The sequence below is a fragment of the Eublepharis macularius genome, chromosome 3 (assembly GCF_028583425.1).
Source record: "Eublepharis macularius isolate TG4126 chromosome 3, MPM_Emac_v1.0, whole genome shotgun sequence".
NCBI lineage: Eukaryota > Metazoa > Chordata > Lepidosauria > Squamata > Eublepharidae > Eublepharis > Eublepharis macularius.
In genome coordinates, this window is record NC_072792.1 from 88,320,510 (window position 1) to 88,340,953 (window position 20,444).

Sequence of the window (20,444 nt, forward strand, 5' to 3'; positions counted from 1 at the left end):
TGCTTTAATATTTTGACTGTTTACCGTTTTGTGGACTCTGAATTAGATGGAAAGATGGCATTAAAATGTTCTAAATAAAATAAATGTATCAAATTGCTTACGCAATTATTACTTGTTTATGATGTAAATCAGAGTTCTTGAAATGGTACTATATTTTTTGAAACTCTTAATATAGATTTGATAAATACTAGTTAAGCTATGAATTCCTGTAATTACTATATATATGTAAAGCCAGAGGAGTACTATAAGTAATAGGTACTATTTTTTTTCTTGCAACTTTCAGGTCATCAAGAAAATAATAACTTCTGCTCAGTCAATATAAATATAGGTCCAGGGGATTGTGAATGGTTTGTTGTTCCAGAAAATTATTGGGGTGTCATGAATGACTTCTGTGAAAGGTACATTCTTTCAGCTATTGTATAACCCATATCTATACATCTAAAGTAGTGCTAGATGCTTTCTTTTTTGTCTAGAGGTATGTTTTTCGTATATTTCCTTCCCCTGTTACTTTCTGGGCATTCCAATGCAATAACAAAGTAGAAATGTAGGTATGCATTATTGTTTTGACCATGATCTAGTTGGCATTCTTTGGGCACATGTCCTGGAGAGCAGTCCCCTATTGGGACAATTGATGGTGGTGTTAGTGAAACTGTCCCTGAAATCAGTTATGTATATATTTTAAAATATCTCTGGAATTTAGTCTAATAAAAACCCAACATTAAAATGTGTTAGATTAATGTTGATTTTTAAGTGAAAGCTTACTGTCTGAGTAGATATACATGTTAGGGTTATCTATAAATGTTATGGAATTCCTTTTTTGAATTATATAAATATTTGATTGACAGTTTCTAAGACCAGTTTTTCCTGATACAGAAACAACATGAATTTTCTGATGGGCTCTTGGTGGCCTAACCTGGAAGATCTGTATGAAGCAAATGTCCCTGTTTATAGATTTATTCAGAGACCTGGAGATTTGGTGTGGATAAATGCTGGGACTGTACACTGGGTTCAGGCTATTGGCTGGTGTAATAATATTGCTTGGAATGTTGGCCCTCTTACAGGTATGGTGATACAATGTCGTTATTTTTGTGTAAATAATTATGAAAAATAGTGAAATATTTAATCAGGTGTAGACTTACTTGCAAGCCAAGATGCTGAATTATTTGATACAGACTTGGACTGAATTTGAGTCATACATCTGGCTTTCATACCAGTCCTATCTTTTAGCCATTATTTGGGGGGGGGGGTTCCATAAAACTCATTTCTGAGAAAACTGATTCTCAACAATGTTTATCCTTCAAAATAGCCATTTTAATAGAACAAATTTGGATTTGTTCATAATATAATAAGCACAGTATTTAGGAGACAATGTGCAAGCATAATCTTGTCAACAGCACCTGAACTAATTAAAGAGCAAATTTTGTTCTGTATGAACATAGCTTCTATAAAAAAATTAAAGCTCCATGTTAAAATGTTATAATCCACAAGGAATGATAGGGCAGTTTTTCTCATGGTGATGAAACTATTAGATTTTTTAACAGTGTGTATTATTTTATAAGGCAAAACCTTAAATATATTTTCTCCTGGTGTGGTAGGTGCTAAGAAAATTTTACCAAATGATTTACTTTGGTAACTGCCAACAAGTTTAATAACTAGCATGAAAGTAAATCTTTTTCTTACCTGAGAACAATAAATTTTAAATGTTCTTCATAGCTCTTTAAATTTATACATATATTTACTCTTGCAGCATGTCAATATAAATTGGCTGTGGAACGGTACGAGTGGAATAAATTGCAAAGTGTGAAGTCAATAGTACCTATGGTTCACCTTTCTTGGAACATAGCACGGAATATCAAAGTCTCTGATCCAAAGCTTTTTGAAATGATTAAGTAAGTACGTTTGGTAACTGTGTTGGCTTCTATTTTAATCATTACATCTAATTCCTCAGTCTGTATACATTTAAATCCAAAGATCGGTAGACAGAAGGGAGATATTTCTCCAAACTTGGAGAAAACTTCAGAAGTATTTGAAAGTAAAAAAAGAGGATTCTAGAAAACTTCAGCACAGAAAGCAGTTATCTCCTGAGAGCCTCCTTTTCTCTGCCTGCCACTGAGGCAGTGTCACTGGAAGTGTACAGGCTGACTGGATAAAGCTCTGATGACCCCAGCACTGCTGAAACCACTCAGACAGCAGTACTGGAGGCAGGCAGGTAAGCGAGAAGGAGGGAGATCCTCTGCCACCTCCCCCAAAAGGGAGGTGGCAGATTGCCAAAAATGCCACTGGGGTAGCAATGCTGGTAGTGGGCTGCTTGCTGAGGAGGAAAAGAAATTTTGCTGCCATCCTCATCCTTCTCCCTGCTGCTGAAACCACTGCTGAGGTACCACCCCTTGAGGTAGGCAAGTGGGCATGGAGGAGGGGGAGCCTCTGTACCCCCTGTCCAATCTTCCTTAAAAATGCCACTGAGGTAACAGTGCTGAAGGCAGGCAGGTTGGCAAGGAGGATGGAGAGCCTGTGCTGCCCCAGTCATTTCTTCCCGTGGTGCTGAAACCACCACTCAGGTAGCAGCTCTGGAGAGTGAGTGGGCAAGGAAGAGGGGAGAGATTACATTTCCTCCCACTATGCCTCCTCCACCATTAGGCCTGGAGGAGAACATGAGTGACACAGAAAGTGTGAGTAATAATCTTGGCTAATAGTTGATATCCATTCCCCTCCCTTTTTCTGTCTAGCTGCTTCACCACTAAATTCTTAAATTTTTTAACTTCAAAACAAAAGATAAATTTTACAGCCCTCATCCTTCTTTCTCTCTTGCCACTCAACCATCATTTTACTTTTCTCTCCTGCCTTCAGTGCATTCCTCAACTATATTCTGAAATTAAATAGGTCTTTTACAACCTTTCCCCCAAACCTCTATTTTGCCACACTATTAAATTTTCTCTTTGTCACGGGATTCGGTTTCGTTTTCTCAGCCATGTCGGACGCTCCTCTCGGCAGGTCCGAGAGGAAGCGCCCGAGCACCCTGACCGGGCGGCTGATCTGCGAAGATTAGCCCCCAAGACTCCCAGTGAGGGAGGCAGGGTCCGGGAAGCTGCGGGAAGAACCCCCCGAAAATCAATGCGGGGGGTAAATTGCCCGTTTGTCCCTATGGAGGCCGGCAGACGTGCGCGGCGCCTCGAGTGCTGCCGGGCTATGGAAAATGGCAAAGAACAGAACTAGGCGGAAGCCTGCAAGTAAGCGAATCCCTTCTGTTATTACAAGCGTACGCGAAGGAGTGGTGGGATCTGAAGCTAAGAAGGCTCGTTCTTCCCCTTCGCTGAGTTTCAGAATTTGGGCTGGCGGTCCCCCCCCCTCCTAAAATGGCAGCGAAAAAACAAAGTCCCACTCTGGGTAAGTCAATCTCGGCTACCCTGCAGAAGGGAGAGTCGCTTGAGGAACTGGTGCGCAGGGCGGTTGTTGAAGCCATAAAACCCTTTGTTGACAAGCTGAACGAAACAGATCAAAGGGTGGGCTTAATTGAAAGCGAAGTGAAAATCATTAAGGAAGCAGCGGGGGGGGGCAGAGAAGGCTGCCCGGGAAAGTGCGTCACTCGTGAAGGCTACGAAAAAAGAGTTAAAGCTGGTGGAGAACCAGCTGATCGGGCTACAAGTGGAACGAACGCAGACAATTTTGCGCCTCCAGAACGTGAAAGAGGAGGAAAATGAGGATTTATGGGGTCTGGTCTCAGAACTACTGGCGACACCCGCGAGGACAACTAAAGAAGAGGTTAAAAGCGCCATTTTGGAAGTCCGCCGGGCTTCTTCAAAATATGCAACGAAGCGTCAGCTGCCTCGCGAGATCACCATCGATTTTTCATCTAAAAGGATCCGAGACACTATCCTATACAATTCATACAATGCGGATTTGGACTTTTTGGGTAACAAAGTTAAGATATTGAAGGACGTCCCATTTTTAGTTCGGAAAAGACGTTTTAAGTATAAAAAGCTCGCAGCTCTTCTGAGGGAACGTGGAATAAAGTACAAATGGTTATTTCCGGAAGGAATCTGGTTTAGTTACAAAGATCAAACCTATAAGATATTATTAGAAGATCACCTAAGGGATTTTGAGGATAAAAATCCGGAATTTCAGTGCACCAAGCAAGAAGAAAGGGAGAAGTCTGAGGAGGGGGGGGAGGAAACGAGCACTGCGGCTGCAGTTGCTCAGAGAGAATTGCGTCCGGGACCCAGGAGGGGGAGGAAAATTTAGATTGTAATTTGTATTCTGTATGATCAACCACTCCATCATTACTTTATTAAGCTATTTCTTTATTATGGCAGTATGAAGGGAAAGCATTGAAGTGTAGTGTTTAGTGTTTGTAGGTTACCTTCCCTTTTTTTTCCCACCCCCCCTTCCCCTTTTCTTTTTTCTCCCTTCTTTTCCTCCCCTCATGTTATTGTAATCTTTTGTAGTTACTGTTATTGTAGTTTGTATGTTAGGTATTGAAAAATAAAAAAACTTTCAAAAAAATTTTTTCTCTTTGTCACATACTATTCTTTAACAAGCCATCACTAACAGGGAAAGAGCACAACGAGAGGAGGTAGAGGAAAGGATGGAGGGAGTGTCCTAAGTAAGCACAGTACATAGTTGAATGTACTTGGAATGGCCAAGTTTTATGTACTTTGATCTATGTTTGCAACAGGCTCGAGCAGGGAAGAAGTAATGCTGTTTTAAAAACTAGTATTTCTGCATTCAAGCATTAAAACAAACCACAGTTAACAAGCCAGATAGAACCCATGTTTTAGAATTCTGGTTTAATACCACTTGCATTGAGACATCACACTAAATTGGAGTTTAATCAAACCAGGTTTATAAACTGTCTGTTACAAACCATGATTTATTGTGACATTTGAATGCAGCCACATAATAAATTATTCTAATTTATGTTTGTGGACATTCAGATTGGCTACATTGTTAGCAGTGATTGTGGACTGGATATTTCTGTCGTTTCAGCAATTTTGCCAGTCCATTGTACAGCATGTTTGCTCACAATCCTTATATATAGTGAATAAAAACATACTAACATGTAGCTATTGGTATTACAGCAACCTGATGACATTGGGGCAGTTGGGAGAAATAAAATGGTGCATTTAGCAGAATACCTAAACCTTCTAAAATACACTATAATTAATGAGCAGCCAAGCATAATTCTAAAAGAACTGAAAAGAACATAAGAGCAGATAATGGGCTAGTGTTCAGTGGAGGAGATACTTGAAATATGGGGTAAACCAAGTAAAATATGGGGAAAGCAAGCTGAAAACATAAGCTTAACAATAGAGGTGTCAGGTAAAATTGCTGGCCTCTTACTAGTACACAATACCAAAAGCACAGTGAATCTAGAAATATATGAGTCATGTTAAGGCAATAGTGGCTTATTTTAAAATGAGACTAGTTAAAAGGTATGGCTCCTGGAAGTTCTTTTAAAATGTATTTGGGAAGAGAAAAACGGGGTAGAAATTAAAGCCTTTTTGACAGGAGATCAGAGTGACCAAGATAATAAAAAGACATTTAAGAGTCTTTTTTAGGGGGGTGTGATCCGGGACCAGAAACCAAGGAGAAAAGCCAGATTTATCCTGATCTGGCTAAATCCAACTTTCCTGGATTAAGAAGCCCGGATAAATCCAGGTTAATCTAGGAAACATGGCTTCAGCCTCTGGGCTGGCTGGTTCTTGGACTTCTGTTTTTTTCTTCCAAGAGGTGAGGGGGAGGAGAGGGTTGAAAGAGGCAGGAGCCAGTGTTCCCACATTGGCTCTGGGTTCTGCCTGGCTTCTGTGAGTGACACTCGTTCTGTTTGAGTAAGTTGCAATAGTGGCCCTTACTTCAGTTTGATTTGGATGGAGTTTGCTGTTTTGACATAATTCTCTGGTTTGCTATTGGTCCTCTTGCTTCACTTTGGTTCTGTAGGGGATTCCATTCCCTTGCTTCAGTTTGCTTCTGCTGGTCTTTTTCTGCGTTGAGCTTACTTTGAAGAGTGTGCCCTTGGCCAGTGACAGCCTGAGAGCCAGCTTGGCTTTTTCCCACCATAGGAAACAATGGGGAGTAGCTGGGGGCATCTTGTTCAGAGACCCATAGAACTGGACCCAGGGATCCAGTCTTCCTGAAACATGGAGAGGGGGGCCTTTAGTGGACAGTCAGGAGTAGGTTCCCTGCAAATTTGGTGGGATTTGTTTGAAAAATGTCCCCACTCAGTCACCCGGATATTTTTCCCCATGGAAAATAACAGCCAGATAAATCTGGTATTCTCTAATTTTATTGAACCAGATTACAGAATTTTACCCAGATGCTAGGGATCCCAAGAATGTTTTTGTTATACCTGAAACCTAGATGTGGATTACCCATATTTTGGGGGAAGTTGGTGCACACACCCCTATTTTTTTGTCTGTTTCATGCATTATTTGTCTACCAGCTTTAAATGGTAGATGTACCGCAATGTGCAATTTCCAGAAACTTAGAAACCGTGGGGGAAATCATTTTTCCTGTTTTCTTCATCAGAGAAAAATAGAAATTTGGGGGGTGGGGGGAACTGAAATTTATACATTACTTTCCTCTCAAACCTAAACCTGTTTTTCTGTTTTAACATCTTTAGTACTATTTGCACCTTTGGAACTATTTGGTGTATTTATGGAATTTCAAAATATGAATGTCTTGGTTTCAGGCAAACAAAATTGAAAATACGCCCAATACTAAAGTAAGAGAGAGTTGCAAACTGCTCCATCCTGTGTTATTTTAGCACATTTCACTCATTCGCAGAGGAAAATGAGTTTCACAGGAGGTTTTTTTTTAGCTCTCCCAAAGCTTCCTGATGGAAAAATCAAAAAATAAGTCCCCAGACTTTATTCTATATATTTTTTTAATTTAGCAAGCCTTGTCTTAAAAAGCTTTTTATTAAAATATCCCAATCTTTCTAATAAAAAGGAGTGAGTGGAGATTTTTTATTTTTCCACGGGCCCTTTCAACGGGCCCTCTAACTGTATCTCTCTTTAGTTAAGAATATACATACTCTTGTTCTGCCACATCTGTTAAGAAAGTTCCAGAGCATGTATGTAGCAAAACAGATGAATGTTTTCTGTGTGTCTGTTCTTGCCACTGTGAACAAATACCAGAGAAAATCAGTTCTCACCCCTACCCCCCCAGTCCATTCTGCACTACTCTTTTCTGAAACCAATGACCTCCCTTGCTCTTTTCTCAGTTCTTCCAACACAGATTTGGTCAAGGAAAGCTTTTGCTATGTGAGCCTAAGTGCTACTACCTGTTTTTCGGTCTTTTGGGTATCTGAGTAATAAGATCCTCTGCTAGTTAGGCCATTTTTTTTCAGAGGATAAATTCTTCCCTGCTTTAATAGTTTGGGCTGTAGAGTGATGAGTGTGCAGGAGAGAACAGATAGGAGAAAAATGGTGGCAAGAAGAGTGGGAAGTGAAAATACTTGAATTTAACAAGTCAGCAACAATTCTATATTCCTGTTGCAAAGGAAAAGATATGTTAAGCAATGGAACTGACCGTTCTTGGGTTCCAGTGAAGTTAATCCAGTCTCCCAATGGCAACAGGATTCAATATCTGTGGTTTTATTTCTTTTATCCAAACAGGAGTAGCTGAAACTCAGATTTTTTTTCAAAAAAGTTTAAGCGGCTGACTAGATTATATAAAATAAACTTGGAGAATTTTTCCATTAAATATAATTTAAGCATCATTTTTCCTTTAAACGTAGCAGAAATCTGTAAACAGCAATAATAAATTATATGATCGTAATCATTAGATGAAATAGCCACTTTGAATATTTTCAACTGATTGGCAGCTATCAGTCCAGTATTACTGTGGTTTTTTTAAAGTTTATTTTCAGGCAAAAAAAGTTATTTTTTTCTTCCACACAACTAATTTTTTTATCACATACCAATTTTCAGTTTGAATTTATTACATGCTGATTGAAAAATATTTTGTTAAAAAATTGAAGCATAAAATGTTTATTAGTATTCTGTTACAGGCAGCTAAACTCATTATTTTAACAGGATTCTGATTTCTGTTGCAGGTATTGCCTGTTGAGAACTCTCAAGCAATGTCAGACTTTGAGAGAAGCTCTAATTGCTGCAGGAAAAGAGATTGTATGGCACGAGAGAACAAAGGAAGAGCCAGCTCATTACTGTAGCATATGTGAGGTTAGTAAAGAAGAAATTTCCATAGTTACCCATTACATTAGGAGTAATACTACTCATGGTTAAGATTACCTAGTGTTCCTGTTTTAACTCAGGATATGCTGGAAAGCCTGAGCCAGTAGATGGAATCTGTGCTGGTGGGGTGGCTGCAGCTTCTGCTCCTTCTTCCCTGCCTGCAGAGGAGAGGCTGAAACCAATGAGAGGGTTCCTCCAGGGACTGGAGACGAAGACCAAAAGGAGTAATCCCAGAGTACACAATACAAACTATTATCACAATTTTATAAATTTTTATGAATTTCTATAAAGTGCTATAAGTGCAAAAGTACCTCATTTCATAAATACTTGTCTATACAATAAATACCATTAAATAACAACATTTCATATAAAACATTCATAACAATACAATTATAACAACAATCTAATTGGTGGGAGAAATACACAAAGATGATTAGTCAGTTCATTTATATCAGTTCATTCATATTGGTGCACTAGGCACTCACGCCAATCAAAACAAAAGCTGAAGCTGCAACATAGCTTGATGGAATTTGTGAAGCAGTGAAGCTGTAAGATTTAATGAAGTTGCGAAGCTGTAAAGTTGTCAATTGCCATACCTACGGGTTTTGCCAGCATACTTCGTCCAATCCCGTTTCATATTACCACTTCTTCACATGCATATTTCTATAGTCATTGCTTCAAACAATCACACCACCATATCGGTATTTTCCTGATGGTCTAATGTGAAGAAGTGGTAGTACGAAATGGGATTGGATGAAGTATGCCAGCAAAACCCGTAGGCATGGCAATTGACAACTTTACAGCTTCGCAACTTCATTATATCTTACAGCTTCACTGTTTCACCGCTTCACAAATTTCATCAAGCTATCTTGCAGCTTCAGCTTTTTGTTTTGATTGGCATGAGTGCCTAGTGCATATGAATGAACTGATCTAAATGAACTGACTAAACATCTTCGTGTATTTCTCCCACCAATTGGATTGTTGTTACAATTGCATTGTTATGAATATTTTATATGAAATGTTGTTACTTAATGGTATTCATTGTATAGACAAGTATGAAATGAGGTACTTTTGCACTTATAGCACATTATAGAAATTCATAAAAAATTATAAAATTGTGGTAATAGTTTGTATTGCAGAGAAGAGGTGGCAGCAGCAGGGCTAGCATCAGCAGTGGACTCTCCAGCAGTGCTGTTCATTCCTTTGCCTTTCTGAACCTGGTCTTATTCTCTTGGTCTGTCACTCTGCCACGCTCGACATCAGGTATCAGATTATGCAGCTGCTTGATATTATCCTAACTGTATTATAATAGTGGAGGCATCGCTAAAATTTGCTCCTGTTCCATCCCCACATTTTAAGTAAAACATCACCAGTTATCCAAATACAGTCAATCTTCCTTCCTTCACAACATCCTGGTTCTCAGAATCCAAAAAGATAATCAGAGTTGCAGTAGTGGCAATTTCATCTATTTTCTTTCTTCCTCCACCTGCTGAAGTGGCAAGCTGAGTTCCCACCTTGGAACATACGGAGTTCAAACCATCAAAGCACCTATCTTGAAACTCATTGGGAGACCAAATGCTGCTCTTTTATGTTTGGACATCATTGTTAGCTCGTATGAGCTCCAGACAAGATTTATTCAGCTGTATATTTAGTGTAGTTCTATATACCTTTAAAACCTTTTTCAAGTGAAAGGCCTCATGGCATCCCCCATTAAATTTCAAATCTTGTCTACTGCCCAATGATCTGTACATCACTAAGAAAGACATAAAAGTTCTTTTCACCTCCACTAGCACAAAGTATTTTATCTACAATTTGAAATTATTTTTTAAAATGTTATATATTTCGGTGGCCAGAAATATTTCTTGCTTATGGGATTCTTTATTGTTCTCTTGTTTAATACATAAGGATAGTAGATTGACTGCTTTGTGATAGATTAAATAAGAAAAATCGAATCAGTATATTCATTTTTAAACCCCACTTTGCAGCCAAATGGACTGTGCTGTTTAAATAACAGCAATAATTGTTGCCACTGAAAAAAACTTGCAGAATTCTGACTGATGGAGCAGAAAAACAATTGTTTTTCTGAAGAATACTTTCAAGGAAAATGAAATTCTTCAATAATTGGCACACCTGGAATGGTTAATAGATGATTAAAGGATTGGTGCTTTTATCCTCATTCCAAACTTAGGACATGTTCACCTAGCCCTTTCCCCCAAATTAATGGCTAACGTTGCTGCTTCAGCAATTGCTTCTATATTACTTTCCCCTAAGTATAGTCAGTTAAGAGGGAACAGAGGTGTTTCCTACTCTAGCCAACTGTTCACTGCCCAGGAAAATAGAAAGGACAGCAGCGGTAACTGCACCAGCTCCATGAGCAGGAAATGGAGAAGACTTTGGTAATTGTCTTTACAGAGCCTTCTTACTGCTATATCAATATGTGCAGATGGGAGTCTTGTACTTTCACCACTGGAAATTCTAGCCCAAACAAACTTGATTTAAGTTTTTAACAGATTGTGTACTACATTGTTTTTCTAATGGGAAAAAAATAGAAGAAAAGCCTAGCTTCTTGTTGCTAAGTAGTGGATAAACTCTTCCAGATAGATTTAGAATAGGGCTTGCAAATTAGTTGTTGTCTGAAGAGGATGAAATGCCTCCAGCAAGAACCTCCCTACCTTCGCTACAACTCGGGGGGGGGGGTTCCCCCTTGCTCAGATTACACTTTGAACCATTACAAACCATCAGAGTGGGTACACTATGCCAGGTAAGTCCAAACTTCAGCATTATTGCTTGTGACTTCTGATGAAGCCATTGTATTGCCTGTGTTGTAATGCTATCACAGGTATGTGAACTTCTCTGATCAAGTCAAATTTAAATTGCAAGTATATTGGTTCTTTTCATCAGCATGTTCCTACTTTACATGGTGGTTGGGTATATATGTGTGTGTGTAAATTGTCATAAAGTTATAGCTGATTTATGGTGACCTCCTACTGTTTTCAAGGCAAGAAATGTTCACAGGTGGTTTTCCATGGCCTGTGTAGCAACCCTGGAGTTCCTTAGTAGCCTCCCATCCAAGCTCACTTGCTAACTTCTGAGATCTGACAAGACTGAGCTAGTCTGAGCCATGCAGGTCAGGTACTATAATGTACCATACATTATGCCAGGTAAAATATTTATGGGTTGAAAAGTTAGCACTTGCTCTATACCCAATTAGGGAGCAGTGTACCATATCAGTTTTGAAAGAAATGTGCCTCTAGAGGCCAAGAGGTATGCTCTTCCAGTGCCCATGTATTTACCCAACTCTGTTCTCTGGATTGATTTTGCAGCTCTGTTCTTTTCCCAGCTGGTTCTAAACTGCTGAGGACGCAGTAGCACAGACCATTGTGAATAGCATATAAAACTGTTTCTGAGTTGTTCTTTGAGGTCAAGAAATAGTTTGTATGCTTTGTCTATAAATAGCTTTTAACAGTCCAGAAACAGATAGCTGTGATAGCAGAGTAGCAGGAGAGTATGTGGAAAGTTAGCAGCAGTATGTACAAAGTTGAGAAGAGAGTGGTTCCCTTTTATTACCCACAAAATATATGTAATGCCATTTATATGACTAAGCCTTGCCTGCTGTGATTTCTATAACCTCACATGTTACTGGAGTTTTTGTTTCTTTCTCTGTTGAACAGGTGGAAGTCTTCAATCTGCTTTATGTCACAAATGAGAGTAATCCTCAGAAAACTTGTACAAAACTTGTTGTACATTGCCTAGACTGTGCACGGAAGATAAGTGGGAACCTGGAAAACTTTGTGGTGCTAGAACAGTACAAAATGGAGGACCTGATGCAAATCTATGACCAATTTACATTAGTAAGTGAAGTCAGTAAACAGGTAGAGAATTTTTTGAGGCAGAAATATGTTCTGTTTGTAAAAACTGGAACAACTGCTCAGTCTTTTACTGTATATTTTAATCGTAACATTAGAATAACAGATAAAACAAGCTTGGGGGCTTAAGAATCATGAGAGAGAGGGGATACTTTGGAAATCACATTCCTCAAAGTTTCCCCCTCTAGTACTCTCTGAAGCTCTTGAGCAGGCCAATTTATATATACCTCAGCAGTTTCATGAGTGTGCAGAAATTTTTTCCTTGTTTTTGCATGGCCTGGTTTAATGGGGCTGACCAGTTTTACTATTACTTACAGCAATGCTATGGGATATATTTAATCATGATAAATCATAATCTTGAGTAGCACAGATTTGTTGCATTCATGTAGTATTAAATAGGAGTCTCAAAAATTGTACTTTCTCCCCCTGATATCGATAAGTGCTCATTAGAATGACCTTTCTTCCTATGCACAAGCTGAGTATCTAGGAGGAAAGGTTTCTTATATACCTATACCTGTGCCAGTCCTGTTTTATCCACAGGTTGTTTGGGAGCTACTAGTTAAACGACGTTCCATGTTTCAAAAACAAAGAAATTGTTTCCTTACTTATTTAGTAGGATTTTCTCTTTTTCAATATCCTCAGCCAGGGTAGGGTTTAGTAAGGAATTCAAAAGGTTTTATTCCTCTAGTGGCAGGACAGAGACCTGTTGGCATTTCTACATAGCATGGTGGTGTTATGCTATGGTTTGGGGGGTTGGGAGTTTGTGTGTATTTGGCCTCTTTGGATAAACGTCAAAGAACATGAGTGTTGGGATGTAGAGAGGGAATTTCTGGCTAATGGAGTTGGTTGCTCTGGAACCTGGAAGGTTATGTTTGAGTTGGGGCCCAGTGTGACTGAAATGGTACATGGGTTTTGGAGATGTAACAGTGGGGTTTGAGTAGGTTTTGGGAGGCAAGTGGTACTTCAGTTACCATCTCTTCACCTGAGGATTGTGGTTCAAGAAATGCTCTTGTCCCCTGCTATGACTTTGCTATTGGGTAATACCAAATCAGGTTAGAAATAACTCATACATGGGGCATGGCATCGGTGGGAGAGGAGATGGACGCTTAGTGCTATAGTGCCAAGCCTCTCCATCCTACCTACCTAAATAAAAACACCACAACCATTTGAAATCATACAAACTTTGGGCAAACAGTTTGCTGAAAAGAAGAAGCAACAGCCAAAAGCAGAGAAAATACTTCAGGAATTCTTCCCACGCTGCGAACACGGACTGAGTTAGAGAACGCAACAGATGAGGAGCTCAAAATTGCAGACGGAGAGAAAGCTTCTTCTCCAGCACTACAAGCAATGCAAAATCCAGCCCTTACTTCACTCCTTTCACAGATAGAGCAAAACTTATTAAGTAATATAACATCTCTTTACCGATCAATAACTAAACAATTCACAGAGTTAAAAATAGCACAGAATAAAGTGGCTCAGAATGCCTAGACTGCTATCGATCTAGGTATAACGGTACAAACAGAGGTTCAGGAATTGAAGCAAACAAATACTCAATTACAAGAAAGGATTCTAAGACTTGAACTTTCCACAAGGCAAATGAATATTAAATTTAGGGGCTTTGAAGAGAATATTACTTCAAAAGAAGATCTTACATTATTTCTTGCTTCTTGGCTGGCATGATCTCTCCTACTGGAGGAAGGGGTGGTGCTGATAATAACGAAGGCTTACCGAGTAGGAAACTGGAATCAAACCAAAATAAAATACCTTCGAGACTGGTCATTTCAGAGAAAAAGAACTGCAGGAACTCATTAGCATAACTCATTAACATATGCCACACCCCTTGATTGGTCCAAAATGGCCAGGATTCAGCTGCTGCCAGATAGGGGAGTGTTCCCCCACCTGATAGTGGCCCGATCAGAGCCGTTTTGCCCCCGATCCAGGCCAAAACAGGCCCAAAACAGCTCAAAATAGCCATTTGGGGCACGTTTTGGCCTGGATCAGGCCCAAAACAGCCCAGATTAGGTTGTTGCCAGGCAGGGGAGGGGTACCCCCACCAGGCACTGACCCAATCCTGGCAGTTTTGGGCCCGGATCACAGCCAAAACAGCCTAGACCAGATCAGTGCTGGGCAGGGGAGGGTTCCCCCACCTGGCACTGACCAGATCCCGGCAGTTCTGGCCCCGATCCTGGTAGAAAATGGCCCAAATGGCCAAAAGTGGCCATTTTGGGCCATTTGAGCCAGGATTGGGGCCAAAAGGGACCAAATCTGGTCGGAGCTGAGTGGGGGAACCCTCCCCTGCCCAGCACTGACCCAGTCCAGGCCCCTTTGGCCACATTCCGGGCCAAAATGGGCCCAAAATGGCTTTTGGGGCCCATTTCGGCCAGGATTGGGGTCAAAATGGTTGGGACCGTGTCTGTGCCATGCGGGGGAAGCTTCCCCCACCTGGGACCAACCTGATCTGGGCCGTTCCAGCCCTGGTCTGGGCCATTTCGGCCCCACAGAAAGATCTCACAGAAAAGGAGGGAACTTAAAGAAACAACCGAGGCACTAAGAAGAGAACAAAACTACAGCTGGATTAATTTCACCACTCTACAAGTTAAACATCAAGATACCACCTACATAGCCATGGACAGAGAATCAAGAACAGCCCTTCTAAATGACATTGGTATCAAAACTTCAGTGGACACCAAAAAGATCTCACAGAAAAGGAAAATGGCCCAGGCATTATCTCCACACAAGAATAGCAAAATTCGAATGCACCTGAACTGTCGGCTTAAGCCCTTATTAAATGAAGCATGGCATCCTGGTTGTGTTAATAAAACACTATAGGTAAAATCATGTTGAGGGTTGGGGGTGACGGAAGTGTATTGCACTTTGCCTCTATTGTTTATTTTCCTGTGCTCGGTTTGGTATTCCAATAACCCGTGGGGTATAGACATGGGCACAAACCACGAAAAAACCAAACCGTGTGGTTCATGACATTTTCATGAACCAGGAACCACAAATCCTCTTGAACTGGGGAAAGTTCATGAACTGGTTCATGGGGTTTAAATGCCCCTTTCCAGCCGCTTAGCAGCAGCAGGGGGGAGGGGCATTTAACCCCCTGGATTGGCTGCTTGTCAGGGAGATCCCTGACAAGCAGCTGATCATTTAATCAGTGGGGCTGTTTAAATAGCCGCTCCCAGCAGCAGGGAAATGGCCATTGAAACTGTGGGTGGGGTTTGGCTGGCTGGCTGGTTATTTAAACTGGGTGGGGCTTGGCTGGCTGGCCAGGAGTTCCCGGCCAGCCAGCCAAGCCCCACCCATAGTTTCAATGGCCATTTCTCCACCGCTCTGAGCGGCGGGGAAATGGTCATTTAAACAGTGGGGCTTGGCTGCAGACTAGAAAGATACTGGACAGAATAAAATACCTGGAATATCAACATAAAAAACTGAAAGTAAAAAAACTATTTCGCTCCTTATTAAATGAACATAAACTTCTAGAATCCATGGAAACCACACAGATATGAAAGAATCTTCTCTATTTAAAACAAAAGTACTGGTACAACTCACCAAAAAATTTCAGCTATTCAAAATGACAAAGGTCATTTACAGTGCAATCCTATGCAGAGTTACTCCAGTCTAAGCCCATTGAAGTCAATGGCCTTAGACTGGAGTAACTCTCCATAGGATTGCACTGTTAGTGTACAAACCAAAAGAAGTATCGCATATATTTAAGGAATATTTTTTAAAAAATAAATATCAAGGAACCCACCCACAAATAAGTTAAGTAATTACCTACAGGAGCATAAGCAAACTTGGAGCAGTGGGGAAATGGCCATTTAAAGAGTGGGTGGAGCTTGGCTGGCCGGCTGGGAGCATCCAACCGGCCAGCCAAGCCCCACCCGCTGTTTAAATGGCCATTTCCCCGCTGCTTCCAGCTAGTTGTGGTTCTAGTTAAATGTAATATAAGTGTTTGAAAAATAAGTGGTAAAGTTATAAGATTGTTAGATTGTTTTATCGGGAAGTAGAGAACTTATTTTAATAAAACTAAGTGATAGGGAGTTTATCCTTTTAATGAATTATAACTTAGAGTTTCTTAACATATTTAATGGATCACAATTTATATATCATATCTTACAATGTTCGCGGGCTTAACAATCTGATCAAGAGAAAATACATTCTCACAAACTTAGCAAAATTAAAACTGAATATAATTCTGCTACAAGAGACACATTTACACCAAAATCCAAACAAGAAATTAAAGCAAACTGGATACCACAACAATTTCATGCAAATGGAATGTAAAAGTCACAAGGGGTCTCCATACTTATTTCCAAAAATTCTAATTTTAATTTGAAAGCAATACGTCGGGACCCTGCAGGTAAGATACCTGTTTATCAAAGGTCTAATTGAAGAACAACCCATTACACCTGCATCTATTTATGCTCCAAATTCTAACCAATTAAATTTCATAGATGAAACCTTAATGACTCTAACAATATTCCAGGAATGTGAATTAATAGTCATAGGGGACTTTAATTGTATAATAAACCACTCTTTAGATGGATCTCATTATGACAGCAAACAAAACTCGTTTAGTGGAAATCTTAAACAAATACCAACTGATTGACATTTGGAGACAATGACATGAAAAAGAAAAAGATTTCACGTATTATTCATGTAGACATGATGTCCATTCCAGAATCAATTTCATACTAATATTGCAAAATCTAATGAAAAGTGCTTTAAACCCACAAATAGGAAACACAGTCTGGTTGGACTATGCTTGGACAAGCTATACGTTTGTAATTGGTTCTGAGGATATACCAACAAAACATTAGACCTTAAATAAAAATCTATTGTATAATGACAGCACTAGCAAAGTAATAGAGCAATAGATTCTTCAATATCTAATAGATAATGACACAAAGGAGATATCAGTTCACGTAAAATGGGATGCCCTTAAGGCAGTATTTAGAGGCCAAATAATATCGCTTACAGCACAATTAAACAAACGGAGCAAAAAGCAGACTAGAAAAATACTAGACAGAATAAAATACCTGGAACATCAACATAAAAAACTGAAAGTAAAAAAATATATCGCTCATTAAATTAACATAAACTTCTAGAATCCATGGAAACCACACCGATATGGAAGAATCTTCTCTATTTAAAACAAAAGTACTGCTACAACTCACCAAAAAAACCTAAAGATTTTGTCATGGAGAATCAAGGAGAAAAGCTTATCAGATAGAATTTCAGCTATTCAAAATGACAAAGGTCATTTAGTGTACAAACCAAAAGAAATATCACATATATTTAAGGAATATTTTTTTAAAAATAAACATCAAAGAACTCATCCACAGACAAGTAATTACCTACAGGAGCATAAGCAAATCAAAAAACTTACAGATGCTCGTAGACAGATTCTTGAAAACCTGATAACACCACAAGAAGTGCAAGAAACCATTCAAGGCCTGAAATGTAATAAGGCAGCCGGACCTGATGGGTATCCGCCCGAGTTCTGTAAGAAATTTAATAACAACATTGTCCATTCACTAATCAGTGCATGTAATGCACTACTAAATTTCGGTCTACAACCCCTGTCATGGAAGGAGGCATCAATAATACTCATTCACAAGCAAGGAAAAAAATCGTAAAGAAAAGCTTCACATCATCCGTATTCGTTATTGAACCAGGATTACAAAGTCTATACCATGATTATGTCAAGAAGAATTAATTCATTTATAATGGATTATATTCACCAAGACCAAACTGGATTTATCTCGGGAAGAAATCTGATGGATAATATATATAAAACGCTTAACGTAATATCAGCTTGTAAGCATTGAACAATAGAAGCATTACTTTTATCACTAGATATAGAAAAAGCTTTTAATTCTTTAGAAACATTTTATTTGCTAGAACTACTAAAAACCATGGAATTTGGACCCAAATTTGTTAATTCTATAAATACTCACAAGCTCATATCAAAAATTTGTCATATCTTATTACATACAGGAAACATTAAAAAAATCAGGCTTTTCTATCAAGATGGAAACATGACTGGGAACTTAAAATAACACCAGCAAAAGTCTTCCGTTCACCAGTAATTAATACAAGACCTTTAAAATTACAACTCATTGGTACTACCTGCAAAGAGAATTTAAATATTCTCCACTTTGCTGGAGAGAATGTGGGAAAGTCACCATGCATGATGGTAGAAGTGCAGCAAGATAGCTATTTTCTGGAAGGAAGTTTTGAACTTCATATCTCAAATAGCCAACTATACCATTCCTCCTTACCCACTGTTAATGTTTTTAATTATGGCAAGATACAACCCCCCTCTTTCATAACACAAGAACTTGTTTCAAGTCTTTTAATTGTAGCTAAAACAGCAGTCACAGCAAAATGGAATGCAAAGACAACCCTGACAATAGACTAATGGTTTGCTAAAATTTGGGGCCATCTTATATTTTAAAAAATTACAGATGGACTCCAGTATTCAATTGGCAACATTAAAACAACAAATTTCTATGAAAAGTGGATGCCCTTTATTGACCTTATACTAAAAACGAGATACAGTCATCCAACACATTATATCGAACAATATTAGAAACATAATTAGAGGGGAGAAAGAACTAAAAAACTTATAAATCTAATGTCAAATTTCTTACTTAATAAAAAACCAAATTTGTAAAAAATTAATTTGTGTCAAGAATTATAAAGTATAAGTACTCTATTAGTAAAATCTAATAGCATTTAAGAGAGTTTGTCAATGTTAATGTTAATATTTTGGAGGAAATTCAATAAAATATTTAAAAAGGAATAACTCGTACATGATTTGGTGGTAGATGGTTGCTTTTGCTTGGATAACTGAAACTTGGTAGTATGAACCTGAAAAATATTATTCTGCTGCAAATTTTTTCAGCCAGGTATGCAATCTTTCATCACCCCAAATTGGGGAGAAGGGATTATCCCAATTCTCCATGAGTCTTTTCTTGTTGGTGTACCTGTCTAGATAGCTCACTGGCAATGCACAGTGGCTGGGCTTGTGAAGGTAATCTCTAGCCTGGAGTTGAAAGGTCATATACTGACTGCATTTGGGGACTTCAGCATTCACTCTGAGGCTGCCAGGTCAGGTTCAGAACTTCATGGTAGCCATGGATCTGTCAGAGGTGATTTTAAGCCCAAGTCAGGAAACAGATAACGTGTCCTGATGAGTAAGCCCGTGGTTATGCTTACACACTCTCTAGCTAAGGACATAAGGATCATGGCTTCTTCCTCTGAGATGAAGGACATCTTGGTGGGTGATTCCCACCCTCCAATCAGGGGACAGGAACAAAGTCTTTCCACTTCCTGTCTTCTTGGTGGGAGTCACCCATCTCAGTTCTTTTCTTGCCTCAACAGGGAGAGCAGTTTAGAATAGATGCTGACTCACCTATTCATTCTTTCTTTCCTTCTTTTCAACTTACTTCTAATTCTAGATTCTTATTCCCGTGCCTTTGTTCAATTCCTTCTAACTCCTTTACTAATCTACTCTATTTCATGTCTCTTCATGAAGAAATTTCAGTGAAAGACTTCTTCAGTCAGGAGAACTTATTGGTGCAGTGGCCATTTTCTCCAAATATGACAGCATTACAGAGTATGTTTCCCAACTACTCTAAAATGGAAAGTTATGAGGGCAGAACAGCTTCCTCTCTGAAGGAGAATTAGATGCCCCCCTCGCTGCCATTCCTGGTAACAACTCTGGTGGAATCAGCACAAATCAGGCAGAGATCACAGTGGCTGCCATTCCCAGTGTGGAAAGATCAGAGGCTCAAAAGCATGTCAAAAAGAAGCACCATTACTCCCTACCTAAGAAAACTCTGGCAGCCATTTCTGGCCCCACTGACTTGGGCAACCTTACCAACTGACCAGGAGGTGGCTGCAGATTGGTTTCCCCACATCCATAAGACAATCAATGGGTGTAGGACCCAGCGAGAGCCAGTTAAACTATTTTGCAGATCTACAAATAGTAATGGTTCCAGAATCCAGCACAGATGGTGAAGGCCTACCTGTGAGTAAAGCATTGGAATCAGGAACTCCGATACTATCTCCAGATTTCCTAAACTTGATTAAACAAACGATGAGGGAAGAGATTACCAGTTTTTGTCAGAATGCTAAGGGAAGAGATAGAGCTCCGTCCGGTTCATCCCTCCTGTCCTTCTCTTCCCAAATAGGGAAATGTAGAAGGGGCAATTTCATACAAAAGGAATCCTAGCTGACCCACGAAGGCAGCTAGAAAGGAAATCTATACCAGAAAAATAGAGAGACAACTCAATAGAAAACAGAAGTTTATGCAGATAGTGAAAGTCAAGAGGGAAGGTGGCATGGTATAGCCTGATCCCATCAAATCTTGGAA

At 39.4% G+C, this 20,444-nt stretch overlaps 1 protein-coding gene across 2 annotated transcripts in view; it reads left to right on the top strand.

Annotated features, from left to right (window-relative positions):
- Window positions 1-20,444, top strand: part of KDM6A (lysine demethylase 6A) — a 307,417-nt gene that overhangs the window by 267,891 nt on the left and 19,082 nt on the right. For both annotated transcript variants that reach the window (XM_054973328.1, XM_054973329.1), the window contains 5 exons: window positions 284-398; window positions 874-1,061; window positions 1,748-1,889; window positions 8,054-8,180; window positions 11,864-12,043. In XM_054973328.1, coding sequence (XP_054829303.1) covers window positions 284-398; window positions 874-1,061; window positions 1,748-1,889; window positions 8,054-8,180; window positions 11,864-12,043 — 752 coding nt within the window. The remainder of the gene's footprint in view (window positions 1-283; window positions 399-873; window positions 1,062-1,747; window positions 1,890-8,053; window positions 8,181-11,863; window positions 12,044-20,444) is intronic.